We start from the raw sequence: 20,631 nt of genomic DNA on the forward strand, positions 1-20,631 counted from the left end.
GGCTATGCTACAATGTATGGGTAGGTAAGAGTGCCTTAGAAGCTATATGGGGTTTTGACATGTCAGTGAAGATGTGCGTTCCTCCAGTTATTAGATTTATCAAATTTTTGAGCAAAGTTTTACTCAGAAAATTTGTTATCTTTAGATAGTTACTCACTTAATACTGTCTTTCAAAATAACATTTCAGGAACTCTTCCTAAATAGATTGGTTAAAAAGCTGTAAGGTCTGTCCTGCACAAAATTTCATTGTGGATGCCAGCACAGCCTGGGAAATTACTATTAGTTGCCATACTGTATTTTCTGGGGTACCACTGCATTGCTATGCATTTATATATTGAGAGAAAAGAAGATATATTCATGGGTACATGGAATTCTACTGCAGATGTGCTATGATTTTGACTGCTGCATTTTTCTTGTGTGACAGTGATTGTGTTGGGTTGACCTTGACTGGCTGCTAGATGCCCACCCAGCTGCTCTCTCACTCCCCCCTCCTCAACAGGACTGGGGGTGGGGGGGAAGTAAGATGAAAAAACTTTTGGGTTGAGATAAAGACAGGGAGATCCTTTACCAATTACTGTCATGGGCAAAATGGGTGTGACTTGGAAAAAAATAATTTAATTTATTTATCAGTCTGGGATGAAAGTGAGCATTATAAATGTTTTGTTCTGCTTTGTGTTCTGCTTTGTGTTTTCTTAGACCCAGATTTTGAAGAGACACTTTTTGAAGAGGTCCTGGGAAACTTTCTTCAAGCTTGATGGAAAAGAAAGGAAACAAATGGCAGCTACAGCAGAAGCCTGGAATCCTGGGTGCAAAATACAGGTAGAGTTGGGCACCAGCTGGCTTTATAAAAGCTGTGATAAACCTGCTAGCACAACGTTCAAACCTGAAGTAGTTAAAAGCAAGTATTTTCAGCATTCAATATGCTTCTACTTATCTAATCCATTTCTTGTGTTCAGCTAAGCACATATTGGGTAGGTTCTTGGCAATAACCTGATATTCAGTTCCACTTATGCTGATCGTGCAGTAAGGAAACCTTATGGGTCATCAGCTCTTAACTGTAGCTTGAAGGATGCCTACCTTTGTGTCTCTTCAGATAGTGAGGAAAGGCTCAGAGATTTTGCTAGATGAGAAGTAAACCTGACACAGGTTGGAAGGAAGGTGGAAAGGAATACGAAATGGCTCTTTCTGGTGAAATGTACCACTGATCTACTTAAGGGTGATCCATGGGTCTGGAAAAAGATTATGGAAAACAAGAAAACCCACCATGAAAATACAGTCAAAGGAAAGAAATTTGGTTTCTTCATAAGCAAATAAATGGTATTTCTAGGGTCAGTAGGGGATTGATGTTATACATAGGGGATGTTGTCTCTTTTATGAGACTTCTCTTTCCAGAAGAATGCTGCCTTTTTATCAATTCACAGTTCCTTACCTGTTTCTGTAACATCTTAGGGTGTCTGTGTTTAAGATTTGCAGTAAGTGTGAATGCTGCTTGGTAGTAAACTAGGAAAAAAATAAAATGAAGGGAGCAGTCACTAGGGATTACAGATAAAATTTGTCTGTAATATCTAGTTACAGGTCTCAAAACCACATCTAAATTAATGGCTTTTCTCAGATTATAACATTCTAAAGTTTTACAAAATCGTGGGTTTTTTGCTTTTTAGAGGCAGAGTACATTTATGAAGCTCAAAGTCAAGTTTGGCTTGTAAAGACCTGGGGTTTTTGGTCATAACCCATCTATCATCTCTCTCTTTTTTAGCATAATACTCATTTTGGATTCTTTATAATTGCCATTGAATTATATACCTTTCTAGTGTTTATACTGTAGTGTTTACACTACACTAAACACTACTAGTAGTCTCTACTGTAGTGTTTAGAAAACAAAACTTTCATAAACATCATCTTATTGTTTGCATCACAGGGCACTACATTATTTGTCAGGTTCTCTGTTTGAATGCAACAATATAATAAATGCATGCTTGCAAAAGCAGTGTAGAGCTTGTCTGAAATAATTTTTCTCATTACACCGGTATTTCAAGTTCATAAAGAAAAAATCTTCATTACAAATGCAGATCTTGAAAACTTAAATTAACCAAAGCAGTTTTCTCTGTACTGTTCTACCATCACTGGCTTCAATTTCAAAATGAAGTATTTCAAGTGGTTTCAAAACCAAACATTACCATTAAAAAAATTGGTCCTGATGGAGCTGCATTGCTTGTCTTCTTTCTCCCCTTCCCCTTAATGTGTTTCTGTCAAGACAAAATGTATCCTTTAATTCAGCCCTCTAGGCAACTTAGTTTCAGCTTTCAATAGTTATTGGCCTCTTTGAAATGCATTGCAGTAATACAACAAATCCTGATGTGGAGATATCTCAAAATTCTGCAAGGATTTCTTTCAAGAGGCTAATTTATTTCACTGTTGACAAATGCTTTTGCAAGGCAGAGCAACTCATTATGTTAAGGACCTTTGAGAACAAGTTGAATAACAGCAGAGTTTATGTCCCTTTTAAAAGAAACATGGTTCTATTTCATTTGACCTATAAAATGGAGTTTCTGTATTGAAATAATATACAAGACAAACTGCTTTTGTTATGTGTTCAAACACAAAATTGTTGAACATTGCCCAGTGTTAGCTCTGTACTGATTTTTATAGAGAGAATCATTCTCTTGAAGAACAGGGGAATATAAAATAATTTTAAGATTATTAAGCTCAAGGTGATGACTGCAGGGAAGGGGCTGCCTTATTTTCTGAATAACTCACATTAGTAGTGCTTGTTTCGCTTTCTACCTTTTCTGCTTTCTTTCTTGCATTCTTCTTTCTTTCCTGTCTTGTTCCTTAATCAGGTTAGATTGTTAGAAATTACACACATGAGTTTCAGCAGCTGCCAGAACAAGTACGTTCTGTAGTTCACTCTTGTCAAGTACCAGTGCTGAATTGTTTGAATTCATGTGTTGCTGTCAACACAGCTGTCCAATACCCCAGTGTTTCCTTACCTCAGTTTATATCACTACCAATACTAGTCTGCAAATGCTTCAAGATATGTAGTGCATCTTTTAACCTGTTTTGTGAAGTATTTAACAAAACTGAGATATAATGCATTGCGGGAGAACAAATAATGCTAAAATTCCCTTGACTGGCAGCTCAGAGCAGCCTAACTACAAAAGTGGTAGAGAAATGAATTGCAAGGCATTGCCTTGAGGCAAACCAGCTTTAGAGATATCTGCATGCTGAATGGTTCTGTATTGTTGAAGACTGAGTTGTTCCATTAGCAGAAGTTTATGTACAAATGACTAATTATGAAATTTGACACTTATATTAACAACATCACTCATCTAGCTGAGCTTTTTTTCTCTTACAGTTATTGAAGCATTCTTTCTTATCATGGCAGTTTTATATACTTTCCCTTATGGCTAAAATAAAATACTGGTCCCATAATTAATCTAGTTTATACATTAGCAAGATCAGTTTAATGGGACCTAACTCATCTTTTCCACATCTAAATTCCTAGGACAAACCCTTCTTCTCAGAGAAAAGCTTAGAAGTTCAGCTTTTGCATTATTTCTCTGGAATGTTACTTAGAATTTTCTTGCATATTTCCTTCTTTGTACCTCAGTGAAAGTCTAATGTTCCTGAATTTTAATTCTGTTTCCTACAATTTGCTAGTGTGGAGTAGAAACTCCTCTATGCCAGCCTCTTCAGTTCCAGAGCTGGTACTGTGCTCATGAGAGAGCAAATGGGCTAGAAACTTTCCTGGTAAATGTCATTTTCAGGATGTTAGGGCTTTTGCTTTATTTTTAATGAAGAAATTATGTGCCTGTGTCTCCCTCTTGTGGCACGAAAATATTTTGACCATAAGTTGTTAATCATAACAGTTGTTAATCATAACCACTGGAAAAGAGCACAGCCTTTCCTGGTTTCAAATTTGCCCATTACTATTCATTTTTTAATGCCCAGTTTGTGTAATGTTTTAGTTGAACTATTAAGGATTCTCATAGAGGAGCAGTGAAAGCTTCAAGTTAAAATTTTGGCCAGAATTAAACTCCCTGGGTTTGTACTGTACTGTTCCTCAAAAACAAATTTGGTGTTAACAAGGAACTTTGAACTTTTTGTTTTCTTGTAATGTACTCAGTCCCAGCTTTTAAAGTTCAGTTAAATGAAGATCTTCATTTTCTCACGGAAAGAGAGTTTATGGCTTCTGTGTCGTACTTGAGAAACCCTGCTGTCCTGTTTCTGGACCAAGGTGGTTTGCATACATCTTACTGAAATGTCCCTGCAACATCCCTTCCAGGACCTCTCTTTCCAAGATTGCTTGTCAAATACCAAGTCAGGTGTCTCTGCTCTACACCTGCAGCAGAGATGTGTTTAATCTTCAAAAAACCAAGCCATCTCAGAAATCTAAGAAAAACCCTTCAAAAACTGTTTCTGTTTTGTTCTTAAACATTTTGTTTTGTTTTGTTTTAATTTTAGCTTCCAGTTTTGAAATGCTGGGGACTCAATGGTCTACTAACCCACCAAGACCCATCAGTTTTGGCTTGATTCTTTATCAGTTTTTACACACTGAGTAGTCCAAAATGCTTACCTATGTAAGTGGAGGAGTATAATTTTTCTCAGGAGTGGCAGGCATCAATCTCAGAGCTTAAGGAGCCTTCAGGGAAACTGAGGACCTTATCTCAAGGTATAGTGGTATATAGTGGCAACTCTTAGTGAAGATTCAGGAGTGTAAAAAGCTATCTAAGGAAGTAATACGTAGTTGTTCCTGTTATTAAAGTCCATGTTATACAGAATGCTGAATGTCTTCACTCCTGTACACATTAATTGTCTTGCAAAAGTGACTGATAAGGGATACATCCTAGCAGTAGTTTGGTAGACCACTTTCTTGAACAGGATTACCTAAATGGACTTGTTCCCCAGGCAAACAGGACTGAGAGTTACCAAGTGTGTTTCACATCTCTGAAGAGCCTGGAGATGAACACAAAGCACAGCTAAGACAAAAAGCAATATGGATGTCTCTGTTCAAAGCGGGCTTCTTTAAGCATAACCTGCCTTTGGAAAAACAAACCAAGCCTTAAGAAATCACTGCCATGTAGCTGAATATAAAGAGTGCCCAAAGGTAATAAAATGTTTGCAAGTGCCAAGTCTATTACAGCTGTTGTGCAACTAGGAAGTGTAGTTCAGAAGGAAGTGAAGGCTCAGACCTGTCCTTCAAACATGAGGCTGATCAGCATGCAGAATTCAGCAGCAGCAAACTCTTAGTCTTCTATATGACATCTATCCTTGTAGGTCAGTGATTAGGACAGAATAACCACACATCCAAAGTGGCCAGTGCAGTCACAGAGTTTCAGTCTCCTGTTTCAAAATAACAAAGAAAGTCTTTGAGGTGCTGTTTTGTTCCAGACTTTAGAAACAACACAGTGAACAAAGGAAAATGTCCTTTGACTTTGGGGCAAAGAGTTTTCTATCTCTGTTTCTCTAGCTGCAGTCCTAAGGACTCACCTGTTCTCTTATAGCCCGAGAAAAGATATGTCCTCATATTCTGTAACCTGACCCAGAAGGGATGCTCCTGGGAATCTTTTCTGGCTTTGTGGTGTTGTGGTTTTTTAACCACATGAGATAAGAGGCATCCCCTGAAAGAATGGGAGATGGGCTTCAAAACACTCTGTCTTATTACAACAGACTGTACAACAGTCTGAAGTTTCTGTGTCCCAGGTGAATGCCTTAACCATACAGCTATAAAGCAGACAAATGCCACCTTGTCTGGTGAGTAATTATCATAAGTAGAATACCTTTTAACAGAAGAGGCTGCTAATGAGCAAGTACAGGATTCCTAGTTTGGTAGTTAAGGGCATTATAGAAATCTAAGCATCACTTATTCTAAGTCAGATAAAGTGCAGATCTGAAAACTAGAGTAATGCCTACAAGGAAAATGACCTTATTTGCAGTCAAACATAAAGGATTTGGACACTTGTCAAACAAAGAGGGGGAAAATCCCAAGTTACCAGACGCATTCTATAAAATCTGACATACCTGGTCTGAGAATTGGGATTTCCAGGATTGGGCACTGCAGGTAAGAGAGACAGGATAATATCTAAACTAGCATGAGACCATGAACAAGGTATGAGTTATGCTGTTAGCAGTTTAGGTGTTTTAGGATCAGAACTCTTCTTTTTTGAGGGTATTATAATTATGTCAATGCTTTTGTAAGCCTGAATACTCAGCAGCTGTTATAAGCATTCTTAAGATAACTTATTTCTCTTTTTTTCCATCTATAAAATATGTGAGAAAAAAAATTTGATTATCAGAAGACAAAATCTAAATTGAAGTAAGTAGTTTTATTATGTTTTGTGTGAAAAACTTTTCAATATTATCAGTTTGTCCCCATTCACAACTTTGAAAGAGACTAGCTCCTTTTATTTTTTCCTGGTAAGTTCCACTTTCTGGTTCTTGTACACAAGAAGGCTGTTCAAAATACTATTTGAAATGCAGTAAAAGATGCATAAAAAGAAAACCAATCAGGAAGTGGGCTTATGCTAGTTCTTGGAGCAGGGCAGCATGCCAGATGGGAGTTACCAGAGAGAAAAATGGTGTTGCACCTATATAAGTCAGTCCAGATGTTGAACTGTGCCTAATTTTTAATTGTCAATACATGGGGGATTAACATTTCTTTCTCACCTGTCCTGGCAGTACTTCAGCTCTGATCTAGATGTTTTACAGGAATGTCCTCTCTGTATATTTCCATAAGGCAGTGCATTTTTTGCTAGTAAAATTACATTGCAAGTGATTCCACCTGTGTAAAAGCCATATATTTGGTCATAAATAGCAATAAGACTGCCAAAGATAATGTAGAAGAAAAGTTATGTTACGGCTGAAACCATAATATAACAGGTATATTGACATTATTCGTTTAGGAAGTTTATTCAGCAATCAGTCTAATTTTGTCCTATAGAAACTATTACTGCAGATATGGAAGACAAAATTTCAATCTGACTCTAAGATCCTAGGTTACCATTGAGAACAGCCATGTTTGAATAAATGGTGTGCAAGAATCAATAACACCATTAAGATGTTCCTTTTTCTCCTATTACTTGGAAAGCTAGAGAGCCGACTCTCCTACTGTGACTGTAAAGCTAAATCGGTACAAAATTGGTACCTGCCTCCACTGGGTGGCAGCCCAAGCTCTTCTCAAACCCAAAAGAGATTGCTTTCTCTTTAGCTGAAAAAATCAGCATCACTCTTACATCTCAGCACTCTGTAAAACTCATGAGACTTCTCTGTACGTCTAGTGAGTCAGGTGTTGGCCCCTTCATCCTCAGGGACTCTCTGATTACCCATAGCAAGATGGTCTCTCTTCTGCTAATGGCACTTGAAAATGCAGCTCCCACGTGTTTTAATTAGATTACGATTAGTTCAGGCAAACTGTGTTTCAAAATGAGGATTTCTGAAATGAACACCTTCATCATGAACACTCACTACCCACAGAATTCATTGGAGACACTAATGGATTTAAGTAGCCTACCTGGAAATTAAGGGGAAAATCATGTACTGTGTGTCTCAGATAGCCTTATATTTCAAAGCATGCTGACGCACCAATGAAGAAAGTGGATCTTTACAGTGGTGGGAGGTATCACTTTTGATCCTCTCTTCTAGGAGGCTGATGCCTGTGCCTGCAGTCATTACTGTTGTCTGTTCAGCTGTAGTCTAAGTCTCATAAGCAGGGTCAGTGTTTGGATGGCAAGTATGCCCCATCCAAGCAGGAGAGGGACTGGTGTGCCTAGACTGCTAGTATTCCTTCCTTCCAGCCAGTGAGAAACAAAGGTCACAACTGCTTCAGGTGTCAAGGATCCCATGGCCTTTTCAGGATGATAAAGAGAAATTGCAGTGTCCTGGCCATGCTGCATAAAAAGTAGATTTCGTTTAGGTACCTAGAAGTTTTTTAGTACTTTCTGCTAGACACAATTTTTCCTTCTTCTCTTTCTGGTAAGTACAATAGCTTTTCAAAGAGTTGCTTGGTCTTGCTGCACATATCACATTTTAGTCACTGTTTCACCACAGATTAATGGCATAATACAGGACAGAAAATTTTAAGGGACTGGTGTACAAGCAATATTCCTTTCAAGACAAGTCTGTTAGTTTAAGATATATAACCTTGGGTTATTTCAGGCCTGTTCATAGATTCCTTTAGGAAAGATTACACTGCTTAGCTCCAGAGAATAAATAAGGTAGCATCCTTTTTTCTATGGACAGGCCTAGTAAACTATGTATCACTGAAATAAGATTCTAGCTTTGAAGTTTGCCCTGGTTTGATCTCAAAACTGTGAGTCAGTGTGCTAGCAGCTTCAGAGCTGTGTCATGCAGAAAGAGGCATTGCACACCACTTTTCAAAGTCTTTTCCATCTCATATACTCAAACTCAGCACCTGAAAGATTTACAAAATCAAACCCAGGCAACAATAACCTGCTCACGAAAAAGATAATCTCCAAAGAACCTATCTGCACCTTAATCTAGAGCATTTATACTAAGGTTGGTGACTCAGTTTGCACACCTAAGAGTCCTTGAAATGTTTTCAGTAGAGTTTATTTGGAGATTTCCACTGAAACAGGTGTTTCATATCAAAAACATAGAAATGAAAATGGAAGCTACCTTTAGTTTCACAGTATGAAATTTCAGTTCTGAAACAGAGGTGTTTCTTATACAGCTGTCCTCAGGAGTTTTTTGTTGTTGCAGCAAAGGTACAATGAAAACATCTTCTTGCACTAGTTTATTTCTTGCTCTTAACAGATGGGAAGTATCAAAGACTTCTGCATCACTTTAGTGATGTAGACTGCCTCAGAGGCTAATGGCTCTCATAGGGCAAGCTGATGTAGCTGACTGTAGCCCACCAGGAAAGGTAGATCTCTTCACACTTCCTCCTTAATTGCACAGGAGATTTCTCATACCGAAAAGAAGGATACGTCATTCCTAATTTCTAGGAGTGGTGCCATGAGCTGTGAAAAACTCCAGCCAGAGCAAACTACAGACCATCTCTCTAGCAATAGAGGTCACCATGGACATACCACCAGTGGTGACTACACTGGCTCCCTACTGCAAATGCAGAACCTCATTTGGTGGCTTTTACTCAGCTTTGCATAAGTTATCTGGGGTTTTGTGACCACATCTGTGATGATGATTGCTGACATCATTTTGACGGAACAGGCTCTCAAACAATAGGAAGACTGTGGAGGAGTTTTCCTAAGAGTGAGACCTAGACTGTAATATTTGTGTCTAAGAGAAAGGAGACTGAACATGCGCCTCAGCTTTATCTCCACGTATTTCAACCGCACATGACATGTCTACCACCCAGACAAGTCACTTGATACCTGCAATGAAATAACGCAGCACACCAAGGGGAAGAATAACCTTTCTGTGCCTGTTGCTTTGTAACATGATGTGCTGTGAAAGAATTTTCTGGTCTTCCATGGAAAGAAGATGATGTACAGCAGAGTACAACCTGGTCTCTGCCTGCGTAAAAGTGGGTCTCTGTCCCTCACCTACCTCATGAAAGAGGGCTGTCAGAGTTAATTTTTGTGAGGTGCTTCACAATTACTACCTGACAGATGCCTAAATATGGAGCATGGTTAGTATAATAGAGTAACTAAAAGGACCTTAACAGAACTGGTTTTGCTTTAAAAATTTCTCTCTCTCAGCACTCTCTGTTTTAATGTTCCCATCTTCTTTCCATTTAATGCTCATCTCATACCTTTTGTTTCTTTTCATTGACCGTTCTGGACAACTGTTTTTGGGAAAGCCTTTTTATGTATCTCTCTTTCCCTCGCACTTTAATAGATACTATCATCTTTTAAACAGCAGCCACTCCCTCCCTCAGCTAAGTACTATCTTGGCAGGCAACTGGGGAGGAGGAGTCTTCTTTAAAAGGCTTTGAAATTGTGTTGTTAAAAAATATATAAATAAAGCAACAAACCTTTTAATAGGGCTTTGAACAATCATCCCTTTCATTCCCTTATGGCCTATTGTGCTTCTGGCTTTTTTATTATTTAGTGTGCATCGAAAAAAAAAAAAATACAAATGTTTTATGTTAAGTCATTAAGAGTTTATTTGGGTTAAAAATAAATAAATAAATGTGGTGCTAAGAGTTGGGACTATAAGCGCATGCACAGTTGCCTGGCAGAGGCAACCTATAGGAGGCACATCAGAAGGCCACAATAAGCTTCAGTGAAAGACCAGAACAAAAGCATCAGCAGCATTTGTTTCTGGTTAAGTACTTTTGCATGAGCCTGACTACTGGAGTGGTTTACCCAGCTTTTATCTGTTTCAAATTCACCTCAGTCCCCCCACCCCTCTCTGCAGCATCAGCCCCAACTGTAACTAATGGTAATTACATGGAAAAGGGGGAAGCATGGGATTTTTAAAATCTTCTTTTGTTTTATTTTTTTAAACCACCTGATGGGAGCATGTGATGGTTTGGTATCCAACATTGCTCCTGGAGTTATTAGACACCTAACTAAATGGTTTTTTGCATGGCCTGCCTGTTTTTTTTTCTGTCTGGGAGTTTTTGTGCATTTAGATTTGTTTTTAAGTGCTGGATATATTTTGTGAATAGCCAGAAAAAGCATTTTGTTTCTTTCTTTCTTTCTACCCTCTTCCACTTTTGTTTGCCAACTCTGCCTGTCATCCACAGAGAATTCTGCAGCAGGCTGGCGGTTGCAGCTAGGGCTCCTCTGTGTCCATAATTAGTATCAATCTTGCTTGGCCTCATTTTCCTGGTGGGGCTGTTGGGGAGAGAGAGGAGTCTTTGCCATTAAACGCATTATTAGGTTCACATATTAGCTCCCATGTGACCTACATTTGGTGAATCAACATAAAAACTTAAACTTTCTAACCCTCTTTCTCCATGACACTGAAGTATATGGTAGTTTTTGAAAAACACACATATAGACTGCTGTTGGTATTGTTAAAGAATTAATAGATTGCAAGAGGTAGATAGAAGGAACTTCTGAGAATCTGAGCGTGACTTTGTTGTCTCAGTTTTGAGACTCATAAATAAAACAGTCTGATACTCCTTGTTAAGTTGAATGGAACCACTGACAGTCCAGACCTCAGAAAATCAAGGGAGAGTTGTCCATCTCCAGTCAGGCTCCAAAAGAAGGACAGTGCCTAATGGGTGCCCTTCAATGAGTGCCATTTTATGTGTGGGACTTGGAATGTCAGGTTGCAAATGACAAAAATAGCTTCTAGCACACATAATCTCAGGCACATCAAAGCTACCGGAACAGAAATGCACCCACAGCACAAAAAAAGAGAACATGAAACTGTCTCCATAACACAGTGGCATTTTAACTTTTTGCTCTTTTTGCAATGGTATTGCTGATTTTAACCAAAAAAATAGGCTTGTCTCTTTCTCTTCTAATAATATGGAAAAGGAGTATGATCTGAACACAAATCTGAAATGGTAGACTCCTTTAACTCACATAGTTTGGTAGATTTCCCTATAAAATCAAGGTGTACCTTTCAAAATCTAGTTACAGGATCAGTAATAAAGAGAAAATCAGTCAGGTATTTCGACCTAGGAGGCTTAATGTTCTGTGAGCCTTGCTCTTGAGTACAGCCTTCTGTATACTGGTTCTGATCTATTCAAAAGTAGGTACTATTGCTCAGAAAAGGCTTAAGAGGAAGACCTAACTGAGGTCTTGCCAGTCCATAAAACAGGGGTTATAAACTTTCTGACCCTATGGTGATACTGTGAAAATAACTAACCTACTGTATACTGCAGTACTTTAGTAGGCTGGGTATGTGTTCCTGAGATACAGATAACTAAGTTGAACAGTGAGGCTATCGGGAAAGAGGACGAATATATGTATACTGTTCTATAATATATTACTAATTTTAATGAGATGAGAAGAGCTATAATTTAAACTTGGAATAAAAATAAAACAAATATACAAAGGTCAGTGGACAACTTCCTATTGGCTCCAGTGTTTTTTAAATTCTACAGTAAAAACAAGAGCAACTGTTGTAGTATTTTCAGCTATTATGGAGAAGTGAAGGTTCACTTGATCTCTGTAAGTGATTACTTTTGGAGAATGGTACTGCTTGACAAGGCACAACTGCAGACTCTGACCAAAGACAGGGTGTTTGTTGGGTACTGAGAAACAATCACGTTTGTTTTAAAAATCCTGATGGATACTTAGACAATTCTACTTGCAAGTTCATTCACCATTCATATTTTAAAGGCATTACTTTCAAGTATTGATAAAAGAAATACGTCTAGGTAGTTTAAGGTTTTGTATATTTCTAGGAAACTTTTACATTTTTAAAAGCTATACTTTTGTCATCCAATTATTGGTCATGAATCATTCAGTTGTTAAAGTATATCAGCAGTTGAATGTCCTTTGTATCATACCTGGAATGATCCTTATTCCTGGAATAAAGACTTAGAAGAACCTATGCCACAAACCTATAAAAGCTTATAAAGGTATTTTACTTGGGATGAGATCAGAATATACATTTATGCTGCAGAACCAGACCCCACAAAAGGAAAAGCAGACTAGTGTTTATTTTACAACATAATGTCACCAGGTCTTAGATTGTCCTCTCACAAACATACACGACAGGTGTTTTATAACACCTGTCTTTTAGGCCTTTGAAAGCATAAGAAAAAATATTTACTAGGAAGTTGTAAAAAAAATACGAGCATGGCAAGGGCTTCCAGGCAGATAAGGATGGTTTTGTTTGGGTGACAGAAGGAGGATTCCAGTGCTGGTCTGACAGTTAAAGAATGAAATTACAAAGAGATAAATGAAAAAAATTTTTCATCTTTCCACATCTGGTAAGTGTTATTGTCTGTGATTTATTGTAAGTATAAAGAAAAGGACTGGAGTGGCTTGGTATGAGCGAAAGCCAGTGGTCAGTACTGGAAGCGCTGGATCTATATAGTACTTCTCTTCCTATAGAGAGATGAAGAAATTTCTGCTTCTCTGCCAAAGTGTGGCTTTGTGACTAATGGGGTAAGAGTTTTCAAAGAATAGATGGGTTTAAAATAACAAAAGTGGGTGGAGAGGGTTTAGGATTTTAGGAATACTTGAAATTACCAAACTGAAATGCAAAATCTAAAGATCCTCTGATTTTTAGAGCAATCCCAAATTGCTTTAAGAATTCAGTTGTCTAATGAGGCAAAGTCATAGAGTTGGGTCAGAATCCCCACTTTGAGTTTTGGGAATGCGGAACCCTTGAAACTTGGGTATGGCTTTTATAACTGAGGCCTATTTCTTTAACAAACCAAAGCAAAAGGCTTGCCACAGGTGTTTTGAATTTTGCTGGGTGTGAAATAGGGTAAGCCACTGAGTTTCTTTGTTTCTGTGATGGGTCTGGAAGACTCTGAATTATTTTCTGCTGCTTAACTTGGCTCCAGGGTTCCAAATCTAGATCTTGCACTAATTCCAGATGTTTCTTTCAGATTCCTTTCTGGAAGAAAACAAAGGTTATAGTGAGGAAAATATCATGCAAGTACTAGAGCAAGCGCACCCAGTAGACTAAGCAAGACTGAAGTTCTGAGATGATAAAGCAACTATAGCTTAATGTTAAGACAGAGAAAAAGTAACACCCGCCCTCTCCTCCTCCTCCTCTGCACACACACACAACTTGTTTACAAAAGTGCCTTGTAGTGACTGCTGGTGGTGTCACTCCGTCCCATGCCCCAGAGCTATCACCGGGCCTCATGGGAGATGTGACTACAGCATCGGACATGGGACTGTTTGTTCACTCACTTTCTGTGAAGAGAGTTTTGAACTGTGTTTTGAATAGACAGCATTTTCTTTGTGTGGTTGGTAAATAACACAGAGCAAAGTTAGTCAGCAAGTTGCATAGCTTCTGCATTCTGATTCTTTGGAGCCCTTTTGTACCAAGCTTGACAGGATGTTTTTAACAGAATGTGACCTCACTGGGATACCAGAGGTAAGGAAAAAAGTTATTGGGGCTGTTGTGGAATATTTTGCACAGAGCTGACCAAAAGTACTGCTTTAAAATGCCTCTTGGAAAGAAGATGGTTTCACGGTGATCCAGTCAACACCTTGTTCAGTGAAAATCAGTGTCTTTCACTCCTTTGTAAGCTATAGGAAGTCCTAATAAGATTTTCTGTTTCCCACTTACGGAAAAAGACGCTGATTTGCAAATCTCAGAACGATGATGTACTTGCTCTAACGTGTTGAGCAAAGGTCCAGTTCTAGTGACAGAACATCAAAATATTTTCTTTCTAACACAGAACAGAATAAGCAGATCAGATCCAGTTGTTCATCCAAGTCCTAGAAGCAGCAGTGCGAGAATCGGAGCGGTGGCAAACCCAGCAAGCCCAAGCAACAGCGACCTTCTGGACACCCATACTCAATCACTAGGTAAAGGTAAGAAGGAAAAAAAAGGCCAAACCAGTATCAGTGCATTTTCTGGGTAAGATCATGTGTGGGTTTTCATCACAGGCATTAAAACTGGGGCCACCGCTTGTAGTTTTGCTTGGGCGTAGAGCAAAGGGGGCTGTGGTACCCTGGGGGATGCGGGGCTGTGCGGGCCCCCCCTCTCCTCCCTCTGCTGGCCAGCGCCGGGGAAACGCGGCCGCTGCGGCGGGGAGACCCGGCACCTTTCTGCCGCCGTGGGGGAAAGCCTTGCTTGCTAGCGGCTCTTCAGGGTTTCTTTAGTGTGTTGCTCGTGGTTCTAAGCAGTGGCAATGTTAGGATGTAGTGATGTGAGGTTCAGTGGCGGTGAAAGAAGAGAGAGAAATCTGAGTGTTCAAAAAGTCCGGGGGGAGATGATTTAAAAAAAACAAAAAAACCACAGGTGTAGTTCAGATATTTATTTATACAGTATAAAAATATTATAGATTCATGCTGAATGATGTGAGTCATTTGTTTATATTCACAATCTACAGAGGTTTTTATGAAAAAATGAAAGAAAAATGCATTATTGCACAAAATAGCTTCATGAATAATAGGCATCTTGCTGTTCTGAAATTGAATCAAAAATATGTCATCTGCTTTACTATGTACACCAACAGAACAACAAAGCTTCATTGTTTTCGTGGTCAACAATTGTGTTATTTTCCAGACAGTACAGGTGACTTACCAAAAAAAAAAAAAAAAATTGTTTGGAGTCTGATAGAGCAGTGAGAGGAAATGAAGTTCTCACGATATGTAAAACTGTTATTCATACTTAAAGACTTGCACAACACAGAACTCTAAAAATAGGCCTTTAAAATTGGAAAGTTTTGAGTGCTGCTGACAATGAAAGTATTCTTTGGTAAATGAGGATGGAAAAGTTTGCTCATTTACTTATGACTAACTAGAGTTGCTCTTTACTGTAAGGCACATAAAGAACTAGAGATTTGTTTTTTCTTGTGACCAGTTAGAAAGTGGATGGGTTGAACTTCACTTAGTAGAAAAGACGCGATGAGCGCATCACTGCTCCCAGTAAGACAGGGTAATGTCTTTAGTTTGGCAAAGCTTTTACAGTGATACTTTTATAATGTCAAACTTGCTACTGTACTTTGATCCACTGGCATGTGGTAGATAAGCTGCCAGCTCTGTCCTAATTAGAGCAAATATTTCTTCTGAAGAAGCTTCTAGAGACAAGTGTGTTCTCTGAAGCAGAAGTCTGTCAAATGGGGATTATTGAAGATGATGAATTTATATTCGCAACTTTGGTATTTGTGTTGCAGTAATACTACTGGTCCTCATCATGGGTCAGGTGCTGAGTATTGTACAATACAAAACCAGATTTTGTATACCAAACAGCTAATGATGCAGACATGAGGCAGCAGTTGAATAAAACAAATGTCATAAATTATTCAGTCATAAAAAATACACCCAAAGTGTTAAAATGGAGTTTTCTGAATTTAATATCTTTCTACAGCTGTATATGTACTGTTAGGGGTTTATTAACTGATGATTTTTCATAGTGTCTCACCCACTACAGGTAAAGTGCCACCAATAGTTGGAAGCTTGACTGCTTTTTGACCTTCAGTCAGGGACAAGTTGTCAGGGTGGAATACAGTTTACTTTATCCCTGAATTTGAACAAGAGAGGGCAAAAGTTCAATAAAAGTAAGCTGTTTAATATTTATGAACGCTACAACGGATAAACCAGTAGAGGTCAGTACAGAGTGCCGAAATGGAAGTGGAGTGCCAAAGCTTTGTGTATTTATGCTCTACTTTCAATCTTTAACTTTTCCTTTAAAATGTAGTAATGTGGCTTACAGTGAATATTCATGTCCTCTTCGAAAGATAGATTAAAAATACTAGGGATAATATGATAATGACAGGCTGCTTAGGCAGAGTAATTTAAGCAACAACATGCATTGTGTAGCACGTTATAGCTTTCAGAGAGATGCTGGAAACCTTATTTTGTGGAATCATTATTGAAACCAATGTGTAATACTTATTACATATATTGCAGTAACAAATGCATCTAGCTAATGGTTATGTTGCAAAATATTAGGAGAAAGAGGATAACTTTTAGGAACCAAGTTTTCACACACTTAAATGTAAAGTAACAAAAGAATTTTTCTAATTTTAGGTAACAAGTTTGGATAATTATCATTAAGTGTTGTTTTAAAGGTCTTTTCTTTGTGTATATACACATATAAACAGAGAGAGAGAGAGGGAGAGGGAGAGGTAGACAGACTGTATATAAAGTTGAATTATCTTTTGTTTCACTTTTTAAAGCCATTGTTTGCTCGTGGTTTCCTTTTGTGATTTAAAGCAAGAAAAAGAATCACCGCGTATAGTCTCTGCATGAAAAGATCCTTCAACATATATTAGCTGCAAAAGCTCATCTCTGAAAAGCTTCTGTTCAAGCTGTTTTCTGTGGATCTAGAAAGAGCAACCGGCCTGTTCCCACTATGTTTCCTTGCACTTTAACTAGGTACTTTGAAAACTACCTTGCTATTAAATTGTAATTGTCAAATATTAAAGAATTAGCAAAAAAAAATTATCACCAGATAAAGATGGTATGTTCTATTTTGATTTCAATACTGACTTACATCTGCTGCCTGTGAGCTTAGGGAGAAATTTCACAGTATATTCAGAGAGAACAGAACTATACAAATGGGGAATTTTTTTTAAAATCCTCTTCACTTGTTCTGCTTATCTTTCATGCTCATCTTTAAATTGATTATGGAGGCATTGGAAACTGTACTTTCTTTTTGTATGCTTTATCGTGCACTTAAAAGTGACAAGTACTAGACAGAGACTCCACAAGTCTTTCTCACAGGCACTTGTGTTGTGTGCCATTAGAGTCAGATGGCATAAGTGTGAATGCAGTTCAGAGGGCAGTAGGAGAGGATTACTGCAGGGGAGGGATTCTCTGAGAGCTGTAACAGCTATCAACAGTATAAACTGAGGTAGGAAGGAGACAGAGATGTCATAAACTGCTGTTGCATATCTGACTCGTGTTTTTTCTACACTTTTGTCACTGTAACATCACATCACAGATCTTGCAAAAGATCTCCATTTACAGGTGTAGTGTAAAATCCTGGATCCTCTCATTTTTTGTTGGGTAAAAAGGGTGTGAGAAGTTGTATTTTTCTGAGCCACAGCAAAAATGCTCATTTACAGTAACTGATATTGTTCATTAGTTGTTGTTGGGAGGGAGCCCTCCTCCTCAAATGCTTTTCCTGAAAAGTAGTGCAAAGGCTGAAGTTAAGGTGGTTTTTATAATACTAAATGTTCTGGGTTTAGCCAGTCAATGTTGAAGTCCAAAAGTCCAAGTATTTCTATTGCTTCAATTAAGTTTGTTTACATGTTAAATTTAATGAACATCTGGTCTGCTCTTTTTCTGTAACATATGGGATATAACCCCCCAAAATTCAGGGACCAAAATATGTTGCTGGAAATGTGTAGTTCAGTCAAGTATAATATTATGCTAGAAGTTTGCTATTCTTATCTGTATCCAGACCAAAGATAGAAGATTACAGCAGAGCTGTTCATGATTAAGGAACAGAAGGTCTATCTTATCACTGAAGTTCTCAGTCTCTTGGTAGATTAACATTTGATATTTCCTTGATTGTGGTATTACGTTCATACAATCTTAGAGGTATAGTAACATTATAGTCTCATTTTGTCCCTCTTTTCTGATGTCTTTGATTTGTTTGTTTGCTGGTTTTTAAAAATTCTTCCCTGCAAAGTAGCTATGCACAGTTAAATTATCCTACTACTATATAGCTAGGTTTTATCTTTGTTTAAGTCAGGGATAAATTTCTTCATTCTTAGTGTATGAGTGTACAGGGGTGACTTCCAATATTTTTGCATTACCTGATATGGAGATATCTGTCATTTAAGTATAAAGCTGTGTGTTCTGTTTAAGCACATGTCAAAAAATTGTGGGCTTGTGTCCAGATCAGTGGTGATCAGTAATCGAGATAGTGGCACTAGTGAAAATCTCTTCATATAAACAAGAAAACGGCGGCATTTGCACCAGCAATTGAATAAATTAATGTTCCTTACTTGCAATTATTTTATCAATCTGGAGATTGCAAAATAACCTAAAATAAATTAGAGCCAATAAATTAGAATGATAAATGTAGGCAAATAAATTGTAATTTCAAACATTCCGCATCAAAAAGATCTTCTATAGTCTATGTTTGTGATTATTCAATATACTGCAAAGGGATATTAAGAATAGGCTTCACAGAATAGAAAATATTTAACAAGTACATAGTCTTACTTTTTCCTTTTTCACTTTAAGGGCAAATCTCAATTTCAATTGTATGCGCTAGGTTTTTCCAACACTGTAAAAATACAGGAATAGCAATGTTATTTGGCTACATTATTTGACTATTCTTTGGGGGTTTTACATTGGTCCAGAAAAACAAATGTGCCTTTCTGAAAACTTTTTATCTATGTTTATATATATTGTATTTTTATCAATACACTCACATATATATATATGTGCATATGAATATATAAAGAACATTGTGACATTTCTGCAGGAAAATAGTACTTGGGAGCTCATTAATATTTTTTATGATCTCAACAAGTTCATATTGACATTAATTTTGTTCCAGGAATTAAGATGTTAAACTTAAGAAAATGTTTAATTAAAATTAGATGGAATACAGATAAAAGTCTTAAAAAATATTAACTGCGGCTTTAAACAGCACTAAGCAGAAACACATGTCATTTCCCATGAACCTGACTCACAGAAATATTTTATCTATTTTTCTCAGTAATAATTTTATTAGTAGTGCTCCTATAGAAGTGTTAATCATGTGATTGCATGTGTCAAAAATATTCCATTTTGCTAGCAGATTTATACTACTTCAGAGAAAATGTATGAGTAAAGGTTTTTGTGGTAGCTTAATGTTGGTGGTAAAGATGACCATAGAGAATGTGAATGCTTATACCTGGTATGCTTATAGTAAGTTCTTTTGCAAAAAAAGTGATCTGGAGTAGCACAGATTTTAATTCTTGACAAACCCAATTGCATTCTATGATGAGATGACTGGATTGACTGGATTCATGGCTAAGGGGAGCAGGGAATGTCATCTGCTTTGACTTTAGCAACGTTTTCAGCACAATCTCCCACAAGAACCTCATATTCAAGCAGGGTTGTTATGGAGTAGATGGATGGACTACTAGATGAGGAGAAAACTGGATGGATCGTTGGACTCAAAGGGTAATGGCTAATGGTTCATACTCTGCCTCGATGCCTGAGTTCCTCGGGGGACTGTCCAGAAACCCATCCTGTTTAATAACTTCATAAGTGTCTTGGTGGACAGTGGCTTAAGCATTGTATGCTGACAGTGATGAAGGCTAACAAAGCACTTGACTGTATCAACAGTAGAACAGCTAGTAGATCAAAGAAAGTTGTTATTTCCCTTTACTTGGTACTAATTAGGCCACATCTAGAACATTGCATCCAGTTCTGGGTACTCCCATACAAGACAGATGTTGGTCAACTGGAGCAAGTTCAGTGGAGAGCTACCAAGATGGTTGGAGGCAGAAGCATATGCCCTGTGAAGAGACTCCGAGAAAGCAGGGCTTGTTTAACCTGGAGAAGAGATGCCTGCAGGAAAAAAATCATGTTTGGGCAGAGGAATCCTGAGAAAATAATAGTGTTGCAACTTTTGAAATAGCATTTTCTTTGAATAGTGCCTCCTGTCTCCTAAGGAAGCTCACCCATTCCCATGCATCAGGTGAGCCTGGGTTGTTAAGGAGGTCTAATGAATCTCTAAATATTGCAAGAGATTCCCTTGTAGTTAGGCAGTAGATGTAGTGCCACACTACTGTGTAAGGGCAAAGTATTATTTTCCCATGGGTATAATAGAAAATATAAAAAATTGGCATCCCAGATGTAATCTGATGATTTATCCAGGTCTCTGAACCGTCTGTGCCTGCTGGGAGGATTATTCCTGCAGAGCAGTCCTTGCCATTGCTCCTGGGATGTTGGAAATTTACTGAGTACAGGTGTTTGGCCAGGATGGTGAACACTGTTGGTAGGGAACTGATGGCCTATGGATTCTGAACTGTGCCTTGGTTTGATTTGATGGTGCTTATGCCCTGTTTTCTTCTTTTCCCCTGAAATTTGATGTAAATATTTTTGCTTAGGAAGAAAGAATTGCATCAAGGAAGTCATAAGAAATCTGATGCATTTTTGTTTG

The 20,631-nt window shown here is 37.9% G+C and overlaps 1 protein-coding gene across 2 annotated transcripts in view; it reads left to right on the plus strand.

Annotated features, from left to right (window-relative positions):
• The first annotated feature begins 13,810 nt into the window (after nucleotides 1-13,810).
• Nucleotides 13,811-20,631, plus strand: part of ST18 (ST18 C2H2C-type zinc finger transcription factor) — a 169,442-nt gene continuing 162,621 nt past the window's right edge. The window contains exons 1-2 of one of the 2 annotated variants that reach the window (XM_009473079.2): nucleotides 13,811-13,941; nucleotides 14,249-14,384. In XM_009473079.2, the coding sequence (XP_009471354.1) occupies nucleotides 13,903-13,941; nucleotides 14,249-14,384 (175 nt within the window). In that variant the 5' untranslated portion in view covers nucleotides 13,811-13,902. Of the gene's footprint in view, nucleotides 13,942-14,049; nucleotides 14,092-14,248; nucleotides 14,385-20,631 lie in introns of those variants that run through there. The other variant, XM_087735795.1, reaches the window with a different exon arrangement.

Source organism: Nipponia nippon, unplaced genomic scaffold (genome assembly GCF_047370975.1).
Source record: "Nipponia nippon isolate SJK-2023a ecotype South Korea unplaced genomic scaffold, ASM4737097v1 scaffold_1, whole genome shotgun sequence".
NCBI classification, from domain to species: Eukaryota; Metazoa; Chordata; class Aves; order Pelecaniformes; family Threskiornithidae; genus Nipponia; species Nipponia nippon.